This window comes from Lepidothrix coronata, unplaced genomic scaffold, assembly GCF_001604755.1.
Source record: "Lepidothrix coronata isolate B3197 unplaced genomic scaffold, Lepidothrix_coronata-1.0 Scaffold149, whole genome shotgun sequence".
Taxonomy (NCBI): Eukaryota; Metazoa; Chordata; class Aves; order Passeriformes; family Pipridae; genus Lepidothrix; species Lepidothrix coronata.
In genome coordinates, this window is record NW_016690329.1 from 426,812 (window position 1) to 452,546 (window position 25,735).

At 41.2% G+C, this 25,735-nt stretch overlaps 1 protein-coding gene across 1 annotated transcript in view; it reads right to left on the minus strand.

Annotated features, from left to right (window-relative positions):
• Positions 1–370: 370 nt before the first annotated feature.
• BARD1 (BRCA1 associated RING domain 1) overlaps positions 371–25,735 on the minus strand; it is a 40,949-nt gene continuing 15,584 nt past the window's right edge. Inside the window, exons 5-11 of the mRNA XM_017828481.1 lie at positions 22,059–22,139; positions 21,203–21,375; positions 13,441–13,549; positions 12,047–12,182; positions 10,975–11,067; positions 1,545–1,642; positions 371–806 (exon numbers count right to left, since the gene is read on the minus strand). Of these exons, the coding sequence (XP_017683970.1) occupies positions 477–806; positions 1,545–1,642; positions 10,975–11,067; positions 12,047–12,182; positions 13,441–13,549; positions 21,203–21,375; positions 22,059–22,139 (1,020 nt within the window). The 3' untranslated portion in view covers positions 371–476. The remainder of the gene's footprint in view (positions 807–1,544; positions 1,643–10,974; positions 11,068–12,046; positions 12,183–13,440; positions 13,550–21,202; positions 21,376–22,058; positions 22,140–25,735) is intronic.

Genomic DNA, 25,735 nt, shown 5'->3' on the forward strand with positions numbered 1-25,735 from the left:
GTCACCTGACACGAGATGTCTACGCAGGTTCAAATGCATAGAGTCCTCTCTTTTAAAAAAATACAAATTCTGGCCTGGGAAATCTTGGCACATACAGTAGATCCCTGTCAATGGATATGAAACACAACACAAATGGGGTCTATCGCCTACAAATCAAGAAAGCAAAAGGTTTCATTTTGCAAAATCTTAGTTACAAAATGTCAGTGATTACTCATTAAGCGTTTATTAAGTTCAATGCAAATATAAAGCACACTAAATAAGGCAAGGCACATTTTTCAATTCTCTCCTCCACTGTACGTTCACTTATTCCAGCCTATCAGCAACCCTAGTAACTCACTGAAACGCCCAAAGCTCTCCTGAATCCAAAACACGCCCAAAGCTCTCCTGAATCCAAAACACAAGTCACAGCTTCAGACCAGTTTACCAGCTCAAGACTGCCCGCATTTTATAAAGCCTCACTCCCCAGGCGCTGATACTCATTCGACGGGCAGGAGCTGAAATGACATCACACAGTCTATGAGCCAGCTGGAGGGGGCCATCCACACCTTGCCCTGCCGGGTTTTCTCCGGCCTGAATTTGGAGGCCCCGTCGTAGACGACGTACTGAGTGCAGAACCTCTGGTCGGAGGAGGGCTCCGCGTGGTACGACACCGTGTTGATCGTCTGCGTCACGTCGCTGTCCGGCTTCGGCTGCCTCACCAGGATCTGTCCTCCTGCTGCTCTGACCAGCTCCGCCAGATCACTCTTCTGGTGACGTTTGAAAGAGCCCAGAAAATAGAAGTAGCATCCATCAAACAACTTAGGAAGCTAAGTGGAGGTGGGGTGGGGGACCAAAAAAAAAAAAAAAAAAAAAAAAAAAAAAAAAAAAAAGAAGTATAAATACAGGACTTTGCGACTGAGCAGAGAGGAAAAAAGTGGAAAGGAAAAAATCAGTGCATTAAAAAAAACCCCAACGATTTAAAATAACCAACACTGGAAACTAGAGCAGCAACTTAACATGCAAGGTTCTCACTGTAAGAATGCAATCAAGAAAAGCTTGCTTACGTGGTAAATTCTTGCTTCTGTTTACTTTCCAGCACAACAGGGTTTGAACTCTGAGTTAGGAATATTTACAGCTACTGCTACAATGCAGTTAATGAATTCTCCTGTGTAATCCAGCAAGTAACCAGAAATGAACCCAGTTAAATATAAAAGTGGCCCTAAATGGAAACAAATAGTAATAAAACCATTTTTCTTTCAAATTCCAGAACTAGGTTCTAAAGCTGAGCAGAGAAGGCCAAAGCAGCATCACTCCCTGTCCCATCAGCTTCTTCCACGAGTGTAATACAGTGTTCCCCTGACAAGGTTACAGCAACATCCCCCCAACACAGAAAACTGACAGCTTTATGGGTGTTCACAGTTCCTTGGATCACCTTGCACTTAATCAAATTCCTGTACAAGACCACATTAAAATTTTACATCTTCTGCACTTTCGCATGTGGCAAAGGGCAGAACTGCACGAACCAAAGGTCATTAATATGGGCTGGCTGGAGCAATAAAACCCACCAGCTGCTCTCTGTTGAGCCGCCCTCTTTGGGGGCCACCTTGGATTTCATACTTTTCTTCTTGTTCTCGAGCTGAGGTTTGCAGACAGGCTCGGACCCCTAGGAGGAAAAAGAAACAATAAAGAAGGCAAAAATTAGAGAGCTCAGGTTTTAAGACAGGCTTGCACGTCATTTTAGGGACTAAGTGGTTGTGCTAACATAAAATAATCACCCACAATGCATCACATTCCATCCACACAAGCATCAAAGCCTGTGTGCTTTAGCAATTTGCTTTTAAACTCGAAAAAATTTACAGCAGCGGCTGAAGATGCAAGTGAGACGGAAAGAAGTAATATCACACTAAAATCAGTGCTATAAACACTAGGAATTATTAGCTCTTCCTCTTACCCACTAAAGGTCAACCACTTAATGTCAAATGTCAAATTGCTGATCATTTGGAAGCTTGAAGCCAGCGTGTAGAACCCACAAAGCAGTTATGGAATGGAAGCAATTGTCTGATAAAGACCAATTACAAAGCCAGCACAAAGCTGCCTCAAATAACAAATCAGATGGGATTTCAAGGTCTCCGAGATCAGCACGAACCAGAGATTTATGCTGGGGTTTAACAGTAGCATTCATTCCTGTTACCACTGCTGCATAATGAGATTGTCTTTCAGAGTCAACATGTTTTTACCTTGTTTTAAGGCCAGTTATTTTTTCCAATAATGGGCTGATGTTAATGTATCTCTAACGTCCCTTAAACGCACTACCTGACCTCACTCCAGAGGCAGGAATTGCAGTGGCCACCCACTCAAGGGTGGAACATTTTGCCTGAATGTACATTGCACTCGTTAATAAAAATTACCCAAGAAAAAGTTTGCAAAGCTGATTTTGGAAACGGTTCCGTGAGGATTTACAGTGTGGACGAGGCTGTAACTTTTATAGCACCTCACTCCTTGCACAGCATTTCTAATTCAGGCAACTTATCTGCACTGGGCAAATATGAAACCCATGGTACCTGAAAAATATAAACTGAACAAAATCAGAAGTGAAGTGTGGGGGGTTGATCCTAAAAAGGAAGAAAGCCCAAGGCTACGAGAGAAGTCTCACTGACAAAGGTACTTGGATGCCATGGCAGTAAGAGGCCAGTAGACAGGAGTAATCTAATCCAGAGAGATATTGAAAGAAAACTCTGAGTAATTTGCTGCAACTCACAAAATGCAATGGGAATCACATTTCAGCAGAAGTCCTCCAATGTACTTGCATCCAAAAATATAAACCCCTGCAGAAAATCACAACTGGCTGAATCCTACAGCAAATACCTCCCTCCATGTACAAGTATCAGACTGATTATTTGCACTTGTTCATTCCTTCAAGGAAAATTACCATGAACTAGAAGGGCAAACCTAGTCATGTATTTTCTGGAAAAGCAACTTCCATATTCATTATTGATAACAGCAATGAATACTGATAACTTAATTTCAAGTACTCGTAGCTCAAAAATAAATCTAAAAGCTATTTCACATTTTATTTATTTATTTTAAATCACCACAATTCAACGAGACTTCCTCTGTCAATGTGCCTCTAACTTACACTGTTATTCTTTTCTTCCAAGAAAATACAGATATTAATGGGTGCCAGTCACAATAAAGGAAAAACAGTCTCATCTAGTCTTAAGAACAGAACTGTCCATTCATTAAGAACGTTTTATTTCAATCTGCCATCAAAAGCTCGGTTTCAAGGACTTTCACTACAGAGATGAGGTTTTTATACAATAAGTACATCACAAATTGAGCATCCAGTACCAGCATCAGTAAATGAAGCAAATGTGATACAAAAGTAATAAAAGACTGAATGAATACAAAAGACTGCAATGTCTTTTTGTACTGCTACTTGCCTGAAAAAAACTAAATTGTCAGGGAAGAGACTAGTGTTAGGGGAATGCCTGTGTTGGAGAATGCAAAACCAGTGGTATCTGTTTTGCACACACACGTCAGTCCACTTCACACTGCCAGGCCCTCCAAGGAACCTGAATCCTCAAAGTTCCTTGTCACACATAAAGACAATCCTCCAAGAGAGCAAGAAAGACTCATCTACCTGTGTCCTATTTTCATTGTGTCTACGAGAACCACCAGGCTTGGCGTGTATTCCCCTAAAAAACTGGGAACATGTCAACAGCCCATTCCTAGCCAGTGTCTGCATGATCAGCATTCTCATCAATTTTAACTTGCTTTTACCAGCTAGAAACAGGTCAGATCTGTGTCTTAACAGATCTGTGGCACAAAAGCTGTGTATTCCAGATAGGATAAAAAGCCACGAACGTAAGTTTTCAGTGCCCAGGTGTTTTCCTTTACCATAAATGTTAAGGGCAACGCTGCTAGGCATACACACCCACCCCTTTGTGGAGCAACAGGCTCCAGATGTTTTTTTTGCTGATGGAAATTTTCAATTACTGAACATATTTTTCATGCAAGACGTAGAACTTGCTCTGACACATGGATCTTGTCACATTTGATGGGTGAGAACAGTTGCCTTTCGGAACTGTTGTGATCAGAGGCATTTCAAGCCATCTCCTCTAACACTGCCTACACACAGGTGAGAAAAAAAGAAAGTCAATGGAATCCTCAAGCTCAGAAGAGCTGGTGTTTCAGGCTTCAACACCTTTCATGGCAATCCTACCATCAACAGCACAGCCCATCTGAACCAAGAAAATCCCTTGGAAAGAGCCAACACGAACATGGCAACAGGAAAGGAGGGCCTTTGGGGCACAAGGAAATGAGGCAAATGCCACGTTGTGGCATCAGAACCACATCTACCTGTATGCTCAGAACAACTGATGCAGTAGCAACCAGTGTTTGAGGAAGGTGTTTACACCAGTGAAGGAATATCTACCCATGGAGGAAGGATTCCTAACTAGAAGAAGGAAAGGAAAATGATTTCAGTGATAGAGACCAGCATATGTCCTTTAACTGAAAATGCTGTTCAGACTGATTTCTTCCCAAGTGGCTCATTTCCCTTCAGGGACTCCTACATACCACAGATTTTGTATTAAATAATTAAAGGAGTTATATATCATAAGACAAAAAGAAATAAAAGGGAAATATGCCCCTGTTCTCTTATTTAAGATAAAATAACATAGGGCTCAAGTTGTGTTTCTACCTAATTCATTATGCATTTGTCTAAACAAAAGGTTCTTATTTTCCTGTTCTTTTCCCCCCTTTCCACACAAAATTTGTCAAGTCATTGCTTCTAAATCACTGATTCTGCATTACCATTTTCGGATGCAGTGACTCCAACTGGATGCAACAGCCCAAGTGAGGTTCTCAAAGAGGGCACAACCAGCTTTGGTTGTGTTATGGTGTCATCTGGAATCACCAGGAATGTATCAGTTTTATCATTCTTCCAAGAGATGGCAGAGCCGCCACAAGGTGATCTTGTGCTAACAACAATAACACCTCAATTTCACACTTAGGAGTAGGGATACAAACAGGAGATTAGAGCATGCTGCAGGCCATTCCAACATTTATTTTTCTTTACAGTTAGGGATTTTATTTTCTGTGAAAACCGAGTGCTAAGCTGAGTCCATTCAATACAGCCCAGGTCTTGGAACAGGCATTATTAATTTTAAAGCTGCTAACGTGTATAAGTGGCTGGATAACATGACAGTTCCCTTTTAATAGTCTCTTCACCTGACTGAGTATCATCCTGATTAAAGGGACATATAAAAGGAAATAAAATTCCACGCTTTACTCACAGCTATATCATTCTGATACCTTTATAGGGACATTTCCAGAAGCTCTTTTGACCTTACACACAAAGTACAGTGCCCTTTGACTTCAAACAGGAGCCATGTTAAAGTGATTCCCAAAACTCCAGAGATTATCCTCTCATTTCTTCAGCACTGTATTGAGAAGCCAACAGCGAGAACCTGATACCAAGACACTGGTCAAACGAATGGACTGAAAAAAAAAAGAATTGCTACCATCCTAATTAAAAAGTGGCCAGGACACCACCAATACCATGCCACCTCCCTTCTGAAATTGAGATGGACATTTAAGCAGTTACACAAAAAAGTTTTCAGAACAGGACTAAACTTTGGAAGTACAAGGGCAGCCTTAAAAAAGGCCTCTGAAAATGAAGGGGAACACAAACTTACGTTTGAGAAGACACCTGTAATTTTAGGAGGGAGCAGAGACCACAGTTCCGTTGTTTTCCTCCACAGATTTACAGTCTGTGCATTCTTTACTGGCAAGCCTGACTAAAAAGCTAGTCTGTTCTGTTACAAAATAAAATAAGACCATTCGGCTTGCCCAGGGTCTCAGCCAATTCTGATTTATTCCTTGATACTACTGGCAGCAAGAGCTGTGGACTTCCTAAGTTTGAGGTTGATCAAGTTTATTAATTTACCATGTTCTCTTCCCTAAAGAAAAGAGGGTGATTATTGCAATTACGTGTTAATGGCCCTGTAGTTTAATCGGTAGTTGGGGCAATCACCCGCAAAAGGGCAAGACTTGTATCCAGGCAAGTGGCATTTCAGACAGGGAGCAGGGCTGTGTGCAGTGCCCAGCTCCAGTGTGCAAGCACTCATGGATAAAGCTTGCCTGACAGAAGGCCGGTCTGGGGCAAGATCACATGTGCAGAGGGGTCATGCAGAGTTCTTCCCCAGAAATACAGAGCATCACAAGTTTAAAAGCCTCTTAAACAGCTGATTTCACACTTGCAATTTTTAGAGGTAAACACCAAATCCTAGCAAAGCCCACGCCTTCATTAAAGCCCCTAAAAAGCACTGCAGGAAAATGCCGTAGCTCAATCCATCCGTGTTCAGCTTGATGCCACCACACCTGGCAAGGAGAGCACTGCTCATTTTCTCCCCCCTCATTAGGAAGATCAGTAAAGCATCACTGCTTACACTGATCCTTATTACCTCACTGAGCAGCTGCCCCTACCTTCTCACCTCTGAGTATCTAAGGAGCAAGCAGGTTAACAGGGTGTCCACTCAAATGGTATCATTAATTGACCTTTGATACAACTATAGCCACTGGTACTAGAAATAAAAGAAATCATTATTTGCAAAATTTAAGATCAGAGCCCTGTAATCCGTATTCATGTAAGTCTTATTGGTTTATAATGAAACTAACTGCATCAGCAAAAACAATTTAAAGAGAATGAAGTACAAAAAAACCTGGTTGCCAAGAACAAGTTCTAATAACCCACAGATACCCAGGGGTAGCTCTCAGTAACTCAATTAGCCTTAGTGGAGTTTTGCTGGATTTGCATTAATAAAGCAAAGAGCAGAGGTTAGTCCCAAAAATCTCTTAGAAAGGCTAGAAGTAATTTAGAAATACATGACAGCAACAAAGCAGATAAAATACTACACATCCAAGATCTAGTAGAGACTGCAACTGGAACATCCTTAGCTCAGTCTGCACTGGGTTTTAAAACCTACATGCAGATTGAGTAAAACTTGGTGGGTTTTTTTTCCTAGAAAAGGAAGAATTCTGGACTGAGAGAGAGCCTTAGGGGAATTTGGCATGGCTAGCTTCAATTTGCTTTCATAAACAGCATTACTGGCCTCTGCTACAGCACAGAAAAGAATGTTTATATTGTCTCTTCTATGGCTATGAAGTAACTTTAGACTCACAGATTTTCATGGAGGTACAGAACAAGAAACAAGAGCAGTCTGTTTTCTCATCACATGGAAATGACAAGATGCTGCAGAGACTCAAGTGAATCTGCTTAAGAGTAGTAGTTAACAAGTTAATCCAGATGATATTTATTAAACCTGATGGAGCAGATGCTTAGGGAGTCCTGAAACATCAATTCCCAGAAGCTAGGAGCATGTGATATGAAAATCATTCTCTCACTTGAAGCCCCAAGTGTCCCACCTTCTTTGGAAAAAACACTGTTTGCCACAGCTGTCTTCCAGACTGATCAAAGTGACTGGAGGTAGCCATTCCTAAGGTCAGGGTAAATTCCACGGGGAGTGCTCATCCTCTGGAACTCATCACATGCTTTTAAATGAACGAGCATGAAACCCCAGTGATCAGAAGTTTTGAGCTGTTTTAAGGAGGGAGGGCTTTGCTGAGGATCAGCCTGGTATCTAAAAGATGTTTATGCATGGAAGGGAGACAGTCAGGCCTGAGAAGGAGTCAGCTCAGACAGCTTTGCACTTCTCTGGTCTAAGAGCCTAAAAAAGGATGGGCATATTGCTCCAAGAAATTCAGAAAGATGTTTTCACCTTGAAATGTCAGTCATGCAGTCCCTCAGCCCTTCCAGTCAACTCCCTGTTGTTCAAGTCCTTACAGGAAAAGCAGGGTTTTTTGCATTCTTATAATGATCAGAGCTGAATCATTGCTGCTGCTCCAGGTAAGCAAAGCAGAGGAAGGAATGAGCAATCAGATGCTTAGAATTCTGCCAGACACTTGGCTGCAAAGACTGACACAAGCTTGTTTCAATGCATATCGTTACTGAGATCATTTTTCATTCCCTGCTTTAACAGATGACAATAAGTTTAAGGAAAAAACAAGCTGAAAAGCTATTAAAGACTTCTGCTGGTTTTAATTACACTCTTCTGCGTTCTCCATAAAGCACAGAGGAAATACAGTGATACTTGAATCTTTGTCTCAGCCTACTTGCAGAAAGATAATGATATGCCACTTCGTGCCCTATTACCATCCCAGAAATAATGAAGGCAATAAAATAATGAAACCAGTGAAAGATATGGCCAAGGGCAAGGAGCACAGTGACAACACTGTCTCAATTGAATTCTGTGCTGCTTGGAAGTGGATATACTGCTGACAGCGTATTAGATATGGAAAAGATGGAACTGCAACTGGTAAGGGGAAATTCTTCTTCTGTGAAGATCTAATACTGCTCAGTGGTGACATCCTTTGATCCTAATCTTCCACCTGAAGGCAAAAGGGAATCCCAAAACTGAAGATATGTACTTAAATCCTGGCTCTTTAATAGTTAGAGGCCTTACACTTGGCGCAAACTCTGCTGGAAAATTCCACATTACCTCTCTGCCAATAGAAATGGATGCTGTGTCTGTGGGTAGGGACACGTGTAAACAGAAGCACCAGAGAATCATTCAAGAGAAGGATGTTGCTTTTTATTAGAGAAACAGAGTTTAGCCTCCTCTAACAGAAGAGTTAACAGAAGAGACTCTCAAATGAAATACTGTTTTTGCAATACTCTTTTGTGATTTTTTTTGTAGAAAGTGGTATAATGTTTAGGCTATAAATATAACTTTAGAAATAAAAGTCAAGTGCAGCTTACCTTGTGCTAAAAAAAATTTCAAATACTCATTTATGCATAGTCAGCACTTCATTAAGTGCCTCACTGAGCTTTGTTTTTTCAAATATTTTAGTGAAGTTTTTCAACATGAGTTCACTTTAGAACAGTGAACCATAACAGCTTCTTGAATTTCTTACATAACCAGAATATGCACATACTTTTGGAAGTTTATTTGCATCACATTTAAGGAAAGTTATCCAAAGAGAAGTCAAAAAAGCCACAATAAATTAGGAGAGAAATCATGGAAGAGAAAGGCAAAGACCTCTTTTTCCTAGACAAATGTTCCATCAGCAGGAGTCCCATTATTTGTTATAACAATCTTTAACTTGTAATGACTCTGAAGAAGACTGATAACAGACTGGTGGGAACAGATGGAGTGGTGCTGTTAATTATAGGCACTTAGCTGCATCAGACCCCATGAGTTATTACTAACATTCCCCACTAGGGAGGAGAATCACTCGCTTTTAAGTAGTATGTTGCTTACTAAGCTGGGAGCATTAGCAGTCAGGATTGTACTAATCAGTACTAACAACATCAAATAAAACTCAGCTGCGAACAGAAAACATAAAAATATTCCCTGAATAACCCTCAGACTATTTCACTTATTTTTTTTTCTTTTCAAATCACTTTTAAGTGTAAAAGTTCTTCCGCAAAGACTTGAAGTGAGGTCTCACTAATTAAATCTTCCTCTACCACTCGATTTTTCTAAGCATCTGACTAGCAAGCCAATAAAATGAAATAAAGGAAAGCCACTCTAGCATATATGATAGAATGTGTGCAGGGCTTCTGAACTGAGTGAAGCCAAGAACCTGCAAAGTGACTCACCACAGAAACAGGTTATTCAGTCTTAGTTAAACAGGTTATTTATTGTTCCAGAGCACCTGAACACACCCTTTCCAATCACACAACCCAAACACCACTTCTAGGCTTTCCAAGCTTCCTGCTGCATCCCTACATCCAAAGAGGAAACCACCTCCCTTCAGCTTAACAACAAAATGTCTGGAGGTTATGAAATCCATCTGCTTGCTGGAACATAAACAGTGTTTCTCTGTTACACATTCAACGAGAAGCTACTCCTAGTTGTAAGAACACAGAGGCAACACGGTGTTTCCCTTCTGCAAATGCCTGTAAGGCCACAAAAGCCACCATAGGAGATGCAGAAAGCATTTAAAGGGACACTAATTCAACAGATCCTTTTAAAAAAAAAAAAAAAGCATGGAACAAAGTATCTGGAAGCCAAATGAACACTCTGAGTCCAGTGTTCAAGCTGATGATGTGCTTTAGTTCAAAAACTAGTATGCAGCTTCTGGGGCTTTGAACAGTGCCTTCATAAACATTAGTGGCTGGAAAATTTAGACCATTAAGGAGTCCTCATATTCTGATGTTTAGTCACACAGTAGAAAACTGGAATGAAATTTGCCTGTGAGTTTTCCATGGATAATTAACTCATTTGTAGTGTACTTATTAGCTAAAGGGACTTAGCCATAAAGGTCAAGGGGAAGAAGATGACTTTTGCAACTACTGTGAGAGCAGATACTAAGAAATACATCAGAGACAATGAATAAAAAGCACAATTGGGGCCTAAGTCCACAGAACAGCTGTATAAAAAAGCACGCACTGTATAAAAACTAGCTACAGATTGCATGAAAGATGACATCAGAACGACCTGCAACTTGGGTTAGAAGTTAAAACTTTCAACAGTCTCAGCTTATATGTAAATATAAGCTTTATTCCAACAGCCCTCGAGCTGTACCCCAAGCAAGCTAAAGTTTCCTACCAAATCTAATGGCAACTGCTGACAAGAAATCCTAGAATTCAATAAAATCCTCCCCTCTCTCCCAGGATATTTTCCATAATCTTCAAATCCGTTTTAATACAGCAGTGAAGAAATTCCCTCCCCACTGATAGTCAGGCCATGACCTACCCAACACATCTAATGACAAAATGCACTCATTTAACAAGAAAGCAGTAGTTATACTAATTAAATTTCTTGTCATTCAGGAGATTTAAAATAAAAAAACCCAAACCACAACCCTCACACTTTATGTTAAGATAGTACTGACATTAGAGCAGTTGTTGAGAAAATTTTTTTTCTGGAATCCCATCTAAAATTTCTGGTTAAAACCCCCAAATAATCCCACCTATTTAATACTTACATTCAAACTTGAGGACCCAACATCCAGTCAGAACAGCCATCATGCATTTGACAGTACTTGGCATTGGAACATCAGGGATAACAAGATGAGTTACTAGGAGAAAAATTACATCAGTAGAACTAAGAGCACATAAAAATCAGAACCATGCCTGGCTGAAAAGCAATCAATCACCATTTAAAGAATAAACAGACTATAATAATTTATCAACCACTCTTTCCAGCACACGTATGTGATTTTTGAGACTATGATAAGAGTTAGTAGAAGAGCTATTAGAAATTTTGTGGGTTTCAACTTATACTGGCTGTGAAAAAGGGAAGTCATGGTTTTATAGTTCCAAGCTAACACTTAAACCTTCAGATGAGGTTTATAGGACAGTATTTTTTTCTCAATCCTTTTAAAGTTATATTTAACTCTGACAGGAATCTTACCATGGGATCTTACTGCTTTAATGCAAAGCTAACAGAACTCAACTCAAAATTTTGGAGTAGTAATCTGAATGTGGAAGATGGTAAGGGAAAATTGCCTTAGCATTTTGTTCACAAGCAGCACTCCAAAGAAAATCTAATAGGAGGGTTTAAGGCAATGTTCCCCTCCTCATAGGGGAAGAAAAAAAAAAAAACCAAGACCCATAATTTGGATCCATCAATCTTAATGAGGCACAAAACTTGAAGCAATGTCAGAAGACACGTGCCAACTCTTGGGCAATGACACGCTCTTTCTAAAGGCACCATCTGCCCAAGACTCGCTCCTGGAAGGCACAAACTTTACAGGATGTCTCATATGGGCAGAGACCTTAAAGCTGGTAAAAGAAGTGTAAAGAGAAGAGGTCTCTGAGGAGACTTAGGGATTTTAAATGACAACATGCTGCCAAACTGTGGCTCCCCTCGAAGCCTCCTGCCTCGGTAACCAGACAGGCTTTATTTGTGTTTACATGCATCGTTGTACCACAGCTACAATCCAGGGATTTCAGAAGCTGCTCTTACCAGGAACAATAAAAAACCCCATTGTAGGTTATTGAAGGATAAGGTGCAGAACTGTAGTTACTTATATTTGGACAGAGACATTTACATACCTTCACTGTTAAATTCAGTACATCTTCGAGCCTTCAGAACTGCTGCTAATTTGTTCAGCAACTTCTGCTGCTCTGCACTAAGACTGCTCCCCAGTAAACCAAGTGGGCCATTTCTAGGCTGGCTGGGGCTTAGTGCCTGCAGGAAACAGAAAATGTTTGGGAACATAAAGCAACTAACTTACTAGACAGCTTTATTTAGAAAGAATAGGCATTTTGAAACACAATTCATGGCAAGCCTAGTGAACAGGGTATTACCAACAGATACACTGTTGAGTAATCTATATAATTAACATCTGCATTTACTTCTAGTGAAAGTCCCTAATACTTTGCCCTGTAAGCAATGAATGCTTAAGTGGGTTTTTTATGTGGATACTACTAATGCAAATAAGAGGCACTGCTTGCTCAAGTTTTATGCTGACAAGGATGTGACACTTCAGCTCCTGGATTTTTATAAATACTCCCAGATTCCATGGCACAGACACACCTCTGAGATGCTGTTACCCTACAGCCCCAGGCCTCAGATCAAATCATCCATGTGAGCTCGGAGCCATCCATGGGCGCACACTCATCCCACAGCGAATGCAAACACCAAGGGGTTTGTTTGCAACAGAAGAGCTGCATCTTACCTTTGCTACCTGGGGAAGGAACAGCCAAATCCTTGCTCATTCAACTGCAACAGTTTACTTTTGGCCAATGGGGACCTTATAGCCTCAGTGAGGAGGGATCAGACCAAGCTGTATATCCTGCAGTAAACTAGGACTGCTTCCATCAGCCAGGTCAGTTTAATCCTCAGTCATCAGGAAGCCCAAAGCATTTCATAATGCTGGAACTTGTTAGGTCTGAATAGCCTGATTTTGGTTAAAAGTCCTGAGAAGTCTTTGACAAAAAGAGGGGGGAAAAAACCAAACCCCACAAAAGCTCCAAAAGCTGTTTTCAACTGCTGATATCTTCACTGTTGGACAAAGGATTATACTGAAGCAGCCTTTTAAATGCACACAGAAAGCACCTGGAGCAAAAACTGCTGCTGCTTTCAGACAGTTTGGTAAGTAGAACAAATTTAAATATGAAGAAAAAAAACATCAACAGCCAAGTTCAAGCAACAATACTTGAGGAGTAACACAGCGTTCATTCTCCTGTAATAAATCCACATTACAAGAAATATCCTTTGTTTTCCCAGATAAAGCTGTAACACAGAATTTCATGGTTTGTATGCGTTCCACATACATTCTAGAAATACTGTCCAGGTTAGTCACCCAGTTTTAAAATCTCTCTGTAAAGCAGGTGATGTACTGTAATTATGTCCAAGTCTTCAATATTTACAGGTTAAACTTACAGGGGTTTTTTGAAAAAGCAAAACAACAACAACAACAACAAAAATCCCCACAGACATTTACCTCGGAGGGTTGGTTAAGGGAAAGTGATTCATTCTTCACTGGCAACATTAGCACAGACTTCATCTTTTCACTTTCTGCATAGTCCACAGGCCGCAGACCAAATATATTACTGGCAAAACAAGCACAGATGGGTTTAAGTAAATAAAATGTGACTTGATTCTTAACTAACTGGGCGCATTAGCTGGGTAGCTTTCCCTCCCACTTTCTTATTAATATGTAATTTCAGCTAAAAGCACAAAGCTTCAAGTAAGAATTGCATCCAAGACAGATGGATACTGAATTACAAGCTGTTGCATTCAGCTGAGGAGTAAGGGATGTTCAGAGCAGAACGTTTGGTTAAATAAACCACAGTCCTTGTTAAACTGTTTCAAGATGCACTTTGGTATCATTTGCAAGACCCAGAAAATTCAGCTTTAATCTTTCATTGCAGTCATATAACCAAGGAATGTACTTTTGGCTTATCCATTTGCCATAAACGACATGTCAGAAGATTCCACGCGCTGTATTAAACATGGGAGTTGATGTGGCTGTGCTTTTATGGGAAAAGCTCTCTGCTTCCTCATTGGGAACCGTGGCTCCCTTGCACTTCCAGGATTTGAGTATGCATGTCATTTTCCCCCAGTGTGCTGTTCCACAGAACACATTGCAGCCAATTCATTCCGATTTTAGTGGGTTTGCCAATTTTGCTGAGAACTATTGATCGTATGTGGCACCTCACAGTTATTAGATGTGCTTCAAGAGCCATTTCCTCTTTGAGCATTCCTCAGACAGATGTGATTTGCTATAAACACCCCAAGCACAGCCATGGCTTCTCTCTCCTCTTCACACAACTTTTCAGCTGCAGGACAGCAGAGGGGGGAGGGAAAGCTTGAAACCGCAGAACAGGTATAATTGCCATTAGCAAACAGGATCCTCTGCCAGCACTCTGGGGAAATACTCTGCTTGCTCTGCCCTTTGTAGGAATAATGGCTATTCCAGCTGATCCTCTTCTCCCCACCTCACATAGCTCTGCTCTCAAAAGGCATAATAAGAGCTCGTTATGAAGGGGAAGCTTGTCACTGAGAACAAAGCCCTGACTCAGTGTCTGAAACCCGGCAAGCTTAGTCATCAGACAATGAAACATTTAAAGGGGTCAAAAAACCACTGCAGCTTTGAAGAGCTGCTCTCAGCCACACATTCCTGTGCAGAGCAGAAATCTAGGAAGCATTATAGGGAATTCCACTTAAGGCCACAACCCAATCCAGCCCAAAGAGAAGCTCAAGTCATTAGTCTTCACTCTGACTTAACTGGGGGGCTTTGGCCAGCACAAAGCTGACAGATGTGTCCGACCTTCCCGTGCTCCTGACAGAGCAGTGCTCACTAACACAGCCCCTTGGGAAAACAGCAGTCCACAAGAATCCCCCACAGAAGGGTCTGGGATGGTATTCTACAATATTCCCAAGCTCTTCTGTGCCACTAATGAGCAGAGTGCAGGCATAATACCAGCTCTGCAGACTAAAAGATAATTGGTTAAATCTCTGCCCGGTCCTGGGAGTTGCAGCCCATTAAATATTGTCATGCTGTTCCTGCTTTGTCATGCATCATCAGGGTGGCTCTTGCCCTTTCCTTAAATAAGGGCCATATTCCACTCAAACTGCTGCAGGATAGAGTTCCTTTGAACAATGCATGCAGGGGGGGAATAGATATATCATCACATCCACTAAAAATCACCTTTAGACTAGACAGCTGACCTTCCACTGGGAACTAAGAGGGAGGAAATCACTGTGTGTCAGTAGGAGAGGTTTGGGAGTGTTTTTCCCTCCAAAGGCACAGTAAGATCCTTGACTGTTGGAAAAAAACTTCAGGAATGTTTACCATAGATAAATATACAGAGCATCACACTTAAACATAGAACATTTTTTGCCAATTAAACTGTACAATAAGAGGTCCAGCTCCTCCCTCTGTACTCACTTAAATTTTTTTCCTACACTTTTAAGCTCGTTTCAGTTGCTTCTTAATGAATTTGTAATAGTGTTGTGAAATGCTATCCCATCATTATGCAGCACTGACGAATCAATGGCTATTTACAGGGTGGTAAGGTGGCATAGCTAAATTCTGACAAACTTGGGAGCTGAGGTCTGAAAAAGGAACACCAGCACAAGGGATGATTTAAGAGTTTTGAATATTTGCAACAAAGTAGATTGTTGAGCTTAAGGAAAGAGGGAAAATGCAGCTGAAACAGGAGAAAATAGGGTTTACAAAATAAAAACCAAGACGAGGAGGACATCCTAACAACAGATTTCAGGGAGGTTACTGTTGTAATTTACTCATCCTTTTCAAAGAAAAAGGATGAAATCCATATTTGTACTTTTCAGTTAGGCACCCACTCACCATCCAAAAAGTCAGCGATCATCACGAGAAGGAGCCTGTGCCCAGCCTCTGCCACACTTACCAGGGCAGGAGCTTGAGGAACTGCTTTTAATAGATGAGGAATTTCTACTATTTTTAACCCTATGATCAGGATCAAGGACCAGACCTATGCAAGCACACCACCACCAGCAAGGCACAGGAGTGGGAAACAAGCTTTTGACAAAAATGTGCTCACATCTGTCTTTATCCAGCCCAGCTGAACAAGGGAAATTGTCCACCCTGTTCAGAGTACAAAATTAATTCTGATCCAGTTTGCAAAGCAAAATTAGACATGCCCATTAGGTCCACCCTAACACAGTGTTTTTAGAAATATCAGTAACTATGAGGGCTCCTACTGCAGACCTGGGCTCGTTGGGAATGGGCCCAGTGCACACGAGGAGTTCCACGCTCAGAAGGAAGACACAATTGTTTCTACAAGGGAGAAATAATTGCCTGTGGTGCTTAAGCTGGAACACAAGGTCTCCAAAGCATAATTCTTTCTACCAGAATGCAAGTGGGCTTTTTGAAAGTTGTTTTAAACATTCAAGAGTCAGATGTACCCTTTGATGCAAGCAGCCTCCTATTAGTCAGTCATCAAGGTACTGAGTAGTCAGTAGAGGGCTATCACAGCTCCAGCAAATCCCAATCAAAGAGCAGGATGGCTGTGCTGAGAGCAGAGATGAGCCCAGTGAAGAGCAACTCCGCGTAATCTTCTGAGTATGACTTTACACGAGATGACAGATGATATCTTAAGGACTGACACATCAAAGAACTTCTTATAAAAAGCTTTAGAAATGGGATTCAGTTTATGGCACAACACTGCTGAAGTATTAGGTATGAAGACAACAGAGGTTACTGCTACAGCCAAAACAAAACTTTACAGCTACCTTCTAAATGTTTCATTAAACTTTCAGCAAAGAAGTCATCAGAGGAGAGAAGATAAATATGGAGACATGCCTGTTAGTGGTTTCGAAGCCCCAATCTTGCACAACTTCTGATGCAAGCAAACAATAACTACATAATACTTTGTTATCAGGAGTTTTAAGCTGCTCCATTTTGATACCAGAAGCTACCTCTGGTTCCACAGCTGAGCACGAGACAAGTTTTACTCCAGCCCCACAAAGGAGTTCAGTATTGAATGCAAGTCCAGCAACCAGGTCTCAGTGCAGTAACCACTAACTCCCATGTGGAAACAGGACTAGGTCAGGGCTCTCCAGGCAGCACCTGGATTGGAGAATATGGTAAATAGAAACCTTTTCTGAACCTGACAGAAGGAAGAAAACTTAATCTGTGCAGCCAGAAAAACCATATGAGATACCCAAACAGAGCCAGGGTTTTAATTAACCTGCTGTCAGCAGGAAGTTAAACATACTGTCTTGCACTGAGACAGCAAAGACCTGCAGTCTCTTGTCTTAGAAAGAGCAGACAAAATGATGTCAGTGTCACAGACCTAATGCCTCCTGAACTAACTGCAGGTTAGAAGAGGTTTTGTCCCTGTGCCATTCATTCATAATTGATGACCATGGTCTATCCCTAAGCATTTCTGGAGGTTTGCTCAGAATCAGACTCACAACTACTCAAAGACAGCCAACACCTAAAAAGAAATGGAGCACTGCTACAATTTTTACTAATGCTGAACTTATTGTGCATGAAGAGCTGGAAAGGCAGCCCATTTGAGGGAGAGCATTTAGGAAGTGCTGTGAAATTGCAAATGCACAGATCTAATTTTTCAAATCACTTGGCTTGCTGTGAAGCAAGGAAAAAAGGCAGAATTCAAGCACATTGAAAAAAGCCATAAAAATAAAAATTAGCTATGTGTAGGAGATTAACTTAAAAAAATTAACAAGACCAGTAGGACAATTAATAGGTCCAGTGGTCCACATAATATTTTTCATTTGTAGTTCATATCTTTCCCAGTCAGTGAAAATTTCAATGGCAAATGGAGTGCCACAACTATTAAATCTTAGAGATCTCAAAAGAAATTTTTTTGCCAAGGAATACGGAAATCCCAGGATTGCTTTCTGGCAGAAGAGGAAGCCCTCATCTGTACTCGCTTGGCCCAAAAGGTGTGTGGCTGCTTCCTATTATATACAGTTGATTCTTAAAGCACTACGTGTTAGCACGTGAGGAGAAAAACAGCCTGAAAGGTGCTCAGAATGAGATGTGCTTGATGGGTCTGTGAACCTGATGATCTAAATCTGGAACTGCAAAGTCTCAGCTCCCTGGAGAGGGTTATACCTGCGCACCACACCAGTCAAGGTCCCTTCGGAAGCGGCTGTATTTGCTTCCAGATATATCCCACATCCCTGCACAGACCAGTGGGTCCTACCTGCCTTTGGGCCTGCAGTCAGTAAATACTGCACATCTTTAAAAACATATTTCCTCTGGCACAGTTGAGTGTCGTTCTAAATTTCAAAACTACTGCTCTAAGCAGGCTATTCAACACAAGCTCTGTTTTTATTCCAGTAGATTAACTCTCCAACACACAAGGGACATTAAGACACAAAACTGAGTTAATTCTACTGTCAAAACAGCAGCAAGACATCAGTCACTTTTGTGAGGTTTCACGCCATATATTTCATAGTGTCCCCAGTAACATTTGAACACATTTATCATGGTCACATTTTACTGAGCTTTGCTAAAGGGAAAGACTTTTAAGCAACCAGAGTGAACTAATCAAACTTTCCTCCCCGCTCTCCTGTGAGGTAATGAAGAATCACTTTATTCCATCACATTAAGGAGGGCCCTTTCCTGGGCTGAAAGGTAGTTCATTGAGAGCCTGAAGAGCCCCCACAAAAGGACTAGAAGGAGTTTCATACTCTAAAAAAAAAAAAAAAATAAGAAAAAAGCAAATTAAAATGAGACAAATTTTTTGACCTGGAAAAATTGGCTTGGCATAGTCTTAGCTCATGCACTGCACACCTCTAAAATTAAGGGACACCTCAGGTATGTTCCTCAAGAAAATAAACCCTTGAGAAGAGATGCAAGATCTACTCATTACTCCTCAATTTCTACTGTAAAGATGCTAAAATAACAATGGGAAGGTGAGCAGATCCTGCATTAGGTACCAAGAAGCCAACTATAACTAGTCATAATGAAAAGAACTATAATTGCACCATCTTGAGCGCTCAGCCTGGTTTTGCCTCCTGTTTTTAAAACTCTGCTCTGCAGGTTTCAGGGATCCAGGAAAGAAGTCACTGAAGAAAAACAAAACTTCTTGTCAGATGTGACTTCATTCTAAGGGTACTTGTATCCACTAGGAAAAAAAAAAAAAAAGAGTAAATTTAACCTTCTCTGTTAAAGAAGGTTCAAACCCACTTACCCAGACAAATCCAACCACTGCTCATTTAGGAGTACAACTACCAGAGGCAGTGGCAGAAAAAACACACAGCAAGATTTGCACAGTCATGATCCAGGGAAAGATCACAGCACTTTTCATTGCTGAAAGCTAGTGGGGCACAGGAAGGAAGGGAGGCACAAGACATTCTTAGAAGTCTCAGAAACACTGTTCTTGTTTGTACTGTTTCTTGATAGTGTTTAGAAGAGGTCAGCAGAGTCTCACTATTCAAGCCTGAACGCTTTGCTTGTACATCCTTACTGTGTGGCTCTAATGCTTTCTGTAAAAACAGGGAGGGGGAAAAGCCCAATCCCTTTCCAACATCAACGCAATAGCAACACACACAGTAGCATTTCAGCCAGAAAAGAAGTACTGGAAGCCTCAATTAATCCAGGAGGGACATACAAGACTGAATTTTTGTCAAAGAACCCAGGGCTGCTTTTGTCAGACAAATCACACAAAGATTAACAGCAGCTAAATTTGTTCTCACAAGGATTTTAACTGAACATCATCTACATTCAGTAAAAAGTTAAGGCAGAGTTAGAAGTTTACATACATCTCTCCTTCCCTGATTAAAAAGCTTCTGTTTCAACAGAAAGCCATGTTTGCTCATGTAGAATGAGCTGAAAGAGGTTCAGCTTCACCTCTGTTTGTGTGAACACATGCAGCAGAGACCAAGGCTAATGAGAGACCTGCAGAGTCCACTGCTGGCATTTGGAGTCTCAGCTGGGCAAACCTCCCAGCGCTCAGGTCCTGTCAAACCTTCCATCAGAGCTGGGGGCTGTGCCAGGCTTTCAAATGCCAGACAGACAAGTGATAAGTGTGACACAACCAGTTCCTGACAGTCAAAAAGTGTCTTGAAAATGAGTTTCTGAAGCTGTCAATTTGTAATGTGCTAGTCCTTGTTGTTTAAGAACAAAGCAAAGGTGAACAATTGATCCTTGTTTTACTTTTTCATGCTTAAGTCTTGAGAGTTTGTTGCTTTGTTTTGGTTTTTTCTTGCTGTTTTTTTAAACTCTAATATCTTCAAGATTGGGACTTTATGAAAACCCTACGCTTTCCCACAGAGCACCTTAATTCTGTAGGCTTCAAGAGCAAATATTAAGAATTCAAGTGATTAAGCTGAACTTATTTATGCTTCTTTATGCAGCTGCCAAGGAAACCTGTGTCATGCAAGACTTCATCCTGCTGTGTTACTACATACACACACCTATTGACAACTTGCATTGGACTCAAATTTACACACAGGCCCTGGCACAACAACAATACACCACCTAAAATTACATTTAGTGTCTGAAATACTAATAGGCTGCAGGGTTATTCATAGACTAAAAGATTCTTTAACATCTCCTCTACACAAATGCCAAAATCTTCAGGAGGTGTTAACTGTATAGAAGACTCAACTGAAAAAAACTCTAAGCTTTTTTTTTTTTTTTTTTTAAGCTTTTTTTTTTTTTTAATTAAAAAGTATACCAAGGATTAGTGCTTTGATCCAGAACAAAAAAAAACCCACAACAACAACAACAACAAAAAAAACCCCACTTCTCAAATCTCAGCCTGTGTTTATGTCATTTGTGAAAATAGGGGAGACTGGACCAAAATGCCTTCTGCTAGCAAGTAGTGTAGTAAAAGCAGAGAGACAAAAACCAGCTGTAGCAGTTCAAAATTCATCTAGCTCAGCATCTTCGAGCCGACAGTTGCTATAACAAGATGCCAACAGGAAAGTGTAAGATTAGGGTAAGCATATGTTGTTGCTTTCCCAGTACAGCCTCCAGTACTCCAGCTCTCTGTGACTCAGGAGTCCTCAGGAAAGCTTAGGACAAAGGAAAGTGGAGAGGAAACACCGACCTGGAAAAGGAGGCTTCAAGCATAGCAGAGAGTACATTTAACACCCACCCCCTCCCTTCAAACAAATCACATTTATTACTGGCTTTGCTTCCCGTTTACTCAACGTGCACTCTGGAGGTTGCAGCTGTGGCTCCGGAGGCTGTAGCTGTGGCTGCCGCCGCAGTTCCCACAACATTCCTGCGTACTCACACTGCGTCCCGGGCGGCGCCGTGGGCGAGCAGCAGCTCCGCGATGTGCACGTGGCCGTTCCTGGCGGCGTCGTGGAGCGGGGAGTCGTTCTGGTAGCCCGTGGTGTTCACCAGCGCCCGGTGCCGCAGCAGCAGCTCCACCACCGCCCCGTGCCCGTGGTTACAGGCCTCGTGCTGGGGGCACAGCCGGGAGAGCGGACAGGTGACACAGGGCTCACGGCAAGGACTTCTGCCACACGGTTAATTCACTTTCCAACGCTCAGGAGAGGGCCGGGGGGAGACGATATGCCAGGATGGTGCGTGACATTCCTGACAGGAACTAACCTGGGAACCCAGCACTGACAAAAAGCACTGAGAGGAGCTGAACAAAGGCCAGCTGTGTGCAAATTAGACCGCAGGGAACAAAGCCTTCCAGATTAGAGACTGTCAGGAGTGTTCTTCAGGAGAGGAAGAAGTCATGGTTGAAAAGAACTTTTTATTTGTTTTCTGCAATTCCGAGAGAGCAATTTTTTCATTCTACTACTTGACATGTTTCCAAAACACTGAGGGCATTAAGAACCCATAAAATATAAACATTGTTTGCAATTGATCGTTTTCTAGCTATTGTGGTTTTATCTTCTGCACTTGCAGAATCGCAGGCTGAATGATTTCGTGGCCTGCCCTACACACCAGCAGAGGAGAGTGAGATTTGGGCAGGTCAGTAGTTGCTATGAATTCTTTTAGCCTTGTTTATCATCACTTCTTCACTTTGCAAAATTCTCTGTGTAAAGGGAACTAAACTATGGGTGAGGAAAGGAGGGACAAAGTGAAATCTGATTGGAAGACAGATGACAGAAAAAGAGGACTTCAGTACTCACCAGTGGTGTCCAGCCAGCATTATCTTTGACATTGGGGTCTGCCCCGTTTGTCAGCAGCTGTTCCACAGCTGCTAAGTCACCCTACATAGGGAAAAAAAAATAGTTGTGAAAAACTAATGAAGAAGATACACAAAGGCTACAGAAATTTAAGAGATGCCAAACTTTAAATGTAGCTGCAATAAGAATGCAATGATATAAGCCTTCCATGTAGATATTGTCAGGGGCAACAAAAGCTCAACTGTTTGGAGATCACAGTTTACCGTTACTGTTCATTTGGAAGCACCAACACATTTAGCACAAATATATATTCCTAGATAAAAACAATGCATAGACCAGATTTAACTCCAAACAAAGGGAAAAGTTTGTGCTGATTGCAATCTGACCACTAGAGTCAACTGCAAGGATTAAAGACAAGAACATTTATTGAGAATTTCCTTATCCTTCAGACTGGATTTTTTTTTTTTCAAGCTAATCTAAATAACTGGCTGAAAACATAGGTGAAATAAATTAATAAGCCTGACAAGCTTCTAGAAATTGTTTTTCCACAAGTCAAAAGGAGAAGAGTTTTATTTAACACTGCAATTACTACCCATGTTGAATCTCATCAATACTTTCTCTGACAGTTATTTTACCAAAATAGTTTAAATCTGCTTTTTGAAAGAAGCTGTATTAGGTTTTTACTATAAGCAAGGAGACGTGTGTTGAAAAGGGTGGATTATGGAGAGAGGCTCAGCAGAGACAAGGCAAAGGAAGCAAAAGGGTAGAATTTGTGAATCGGAGGTTTTGACACTCTGAAAAGCAAAGTACAAGAGAGAAAGTTGGTAGTAAGGTTGGAGCACATCCAGATGCAGCTATAAAGAGGTAAGGAGGAGGCTCCTGTGGAAGCTGAGGCACAGACATCTCTGCAGCACAGGCCATCTTAAGAGCAGGTGGAAAAAGCAAGCCAAAGAGACACTGGTAGTGGAAAGTCAAGGAATTCCTGTTACTCACAGCATGCCTTAGAAAGAAAAGCTGAGAGAATATTAAATTAAGCTTTAAATACAATAAAAATAAACTTAATCCAATTTTTTTTGTTACTGAGGAACACTTCAAAAAAACAAAATAGCCTTAATCTTTACTCTTTAGTTAGAGAGAATATTAAGACAGGCTGCTCAGGAGAAATAAATCCAGCAGGCAACAACTGAAAACTCAAAATTCACCAAAGAACCGCTGACAATCTCTGGCTTTACAGTCATCAAGCAAATTAACACATCAGAGATAAATTTCATGCATTTTATTCCCAACCTAGATGTCCCAGCAAAATGTTACCTTTCAAAGCAATTCAAGAATTCTAAGAGCAGCATATTCCTCATGGCTGCAAGGGAACAGACATGCATCAAACCTGAGGAGCTACTCAGAGGCAGCCAAGACACTGCTCAGCATTAAGATCTTTTCCAACAGAGAGAAGCTACAATTATCTATAATGAGCGAGATCTGAGTTTATCATTTAAAGTTCAGTTTGCAAACATGTACAGCAAGGGTTTGACATTTCAGGAGTACTCCTTTAAAGCAGGAAGCACAGCTAATAATCTGTGTGGGCATTAGGCAGCACCACAGCTTCCCAGATCAGTCCTGAACGTTGATTTGTGAGACAGCGCTGCAGTTTTATCAAAGGAAATGCTGCTGGGGTGGACACCAGTGCTGACAGCATCCAAAAGTAAAGAAAAAAGTGCATTTTTTTTTTTAACATTGGCCAGTTCAGTTTTTTTGGAGGTTGTTTTGGGTTTTTTTTTTCCCCCAGGGAAGGAGGTGGGGAGAGGTGTTTTGGTTTTGTTTTTTTTTTACACTGACCTCTTCTCTCACAGTTGATGTCAACAGATGCTTTTCTAGAAGCAATAGAAGTCAATAAATGCTTTTCTAAACTCTAAACAACAAAGAGTAAGGACCTGGTAGGTGCAAGTCTCAGCTCCAAATATGTCTATCCCATATGTCTTTCCTCCACAAGAAAGCAGAAGAGACCACAGCTATTAGTATGGAATTACTGATTCCAAGATGCTTCATGAAACTGCACTTTGACTATTACTGGGATCAACTTAGTCCATTTAGTTCCTTGAGATGACTCCATCCAGCAATGCCAGCAGGAAATCACGAGTCTCCAACAGGGAGCCACAAGCAGAGGATGCGAGGAGGGACCCTGGGAGTGTCTGTGCAGTCTGTAGCACAGCAGAGTGGAAAGGTAAATGGAGACACTCCTTGTTTGGAAAGAGAGAACACGACAGACAGCAGGTAGAAAAATGCTAACGTTACCAATTCACTGGGAAGTGTTTATTTTGGAATCTCATTATCAATGAAGGATTACATCCAGCTCCTGAAGAGGCAGAGAACTGCTGCAGAATGCGGAATCGTCCGTTCGGAAGAAACAAAGCAAAGGACGTTTTAAGCTCATAACAAAGCTCATGTGTAGTGACAACACAATAAAGCCACGGGTTTGCTCTCCCTCCCTGACAGAGTTTACCGGAGCTGGGAAAACCACACGAGCAGGAAAGGCACTGGGGCCATCTGTTGGCAGACCTGGAGCCGGCAGTAGCTTGCAGAGAAGGGTATTTGCACAGCTTTACTAACACTTCCTCCCAAGGAGAATTTAGTTCCTGCAGCCACAGATGGCACAAGCCCAGAAAAACATCTTTACTTGGCTTGCACGAGGTCGTTGGTCGTTTGGTTTTTTTTTCCTTTTCTCTCAAGTCAATTGTGTCCTGATTTTAACACAGACATACGGTTAAGAACTGCAAGTGTCCTTTCAGTCCTATTTTACAGGGGTTTTTTTCCCCGTTGTACCCTTTACAATCTCCATTAACCATAGATATTTTCCACCCAGAAGTCTTGTTTAAATTATTAAGTTAATAAAAACATTCTACCAGTTCAAAAGATCCAAAGAATTAGGACAGTACATGAAGATGAAGCTAAAAACTTGTACTACTTCTACCAAACATTTCTCCCTTTATTTCCAAATGTAACCAAGAGACTTCAATCTTTAGGTCAAACAAATGAACAGAAAAAAACCCCTTTCAAACCCAAAGACATTTGTTTGTTTAAGTTGGGAGGGAACTAGATTATTTACAACTCATAAATAGTCAAAAGAGGACAAATATGAATTACAGAGTGCTTATAGGAATTGCAAATGCTCCAATCAACTCTTTCCAGCAACCAGCAAATTTTTCCCCTCAAATTTCTCCAAATCAATCCCCTACCCAGCAGACCATTTATTAATAACAAACACACAAGCAGCTGTGCTTAACCTTTAAAGAGAACGCATGCAAGAAGTTCAACCTGCCTCAGAAACAGAAGTAACAACCAAGCATTATTGAAAAAGAAATGGTAATTTGTTTCCAAGCTTTCAAATCAGCACTTGGGAAGATGGATTGCTTTGACTCATGTCCAGTTTTCACATTCTTAACTTCTGCATTTGAAACCCCAATGCCATTTCATGTTTGCCTTGGCCTCACTTCTCCAGGAGGGGAGATGTTCTGTGACCCAACACTCAGCCATGGCACACACATATCTGGCACCAAAGGACCTGCTCAGCTGACTAGGTCAGACACCTGAAAACAGGATTTACAAGGTATTCTGATGTTGACCATGACTAAAAAACACAGGATCTTCTTTCACCGTCCTCCTAATGTGTCATTAAGTGGTAACAC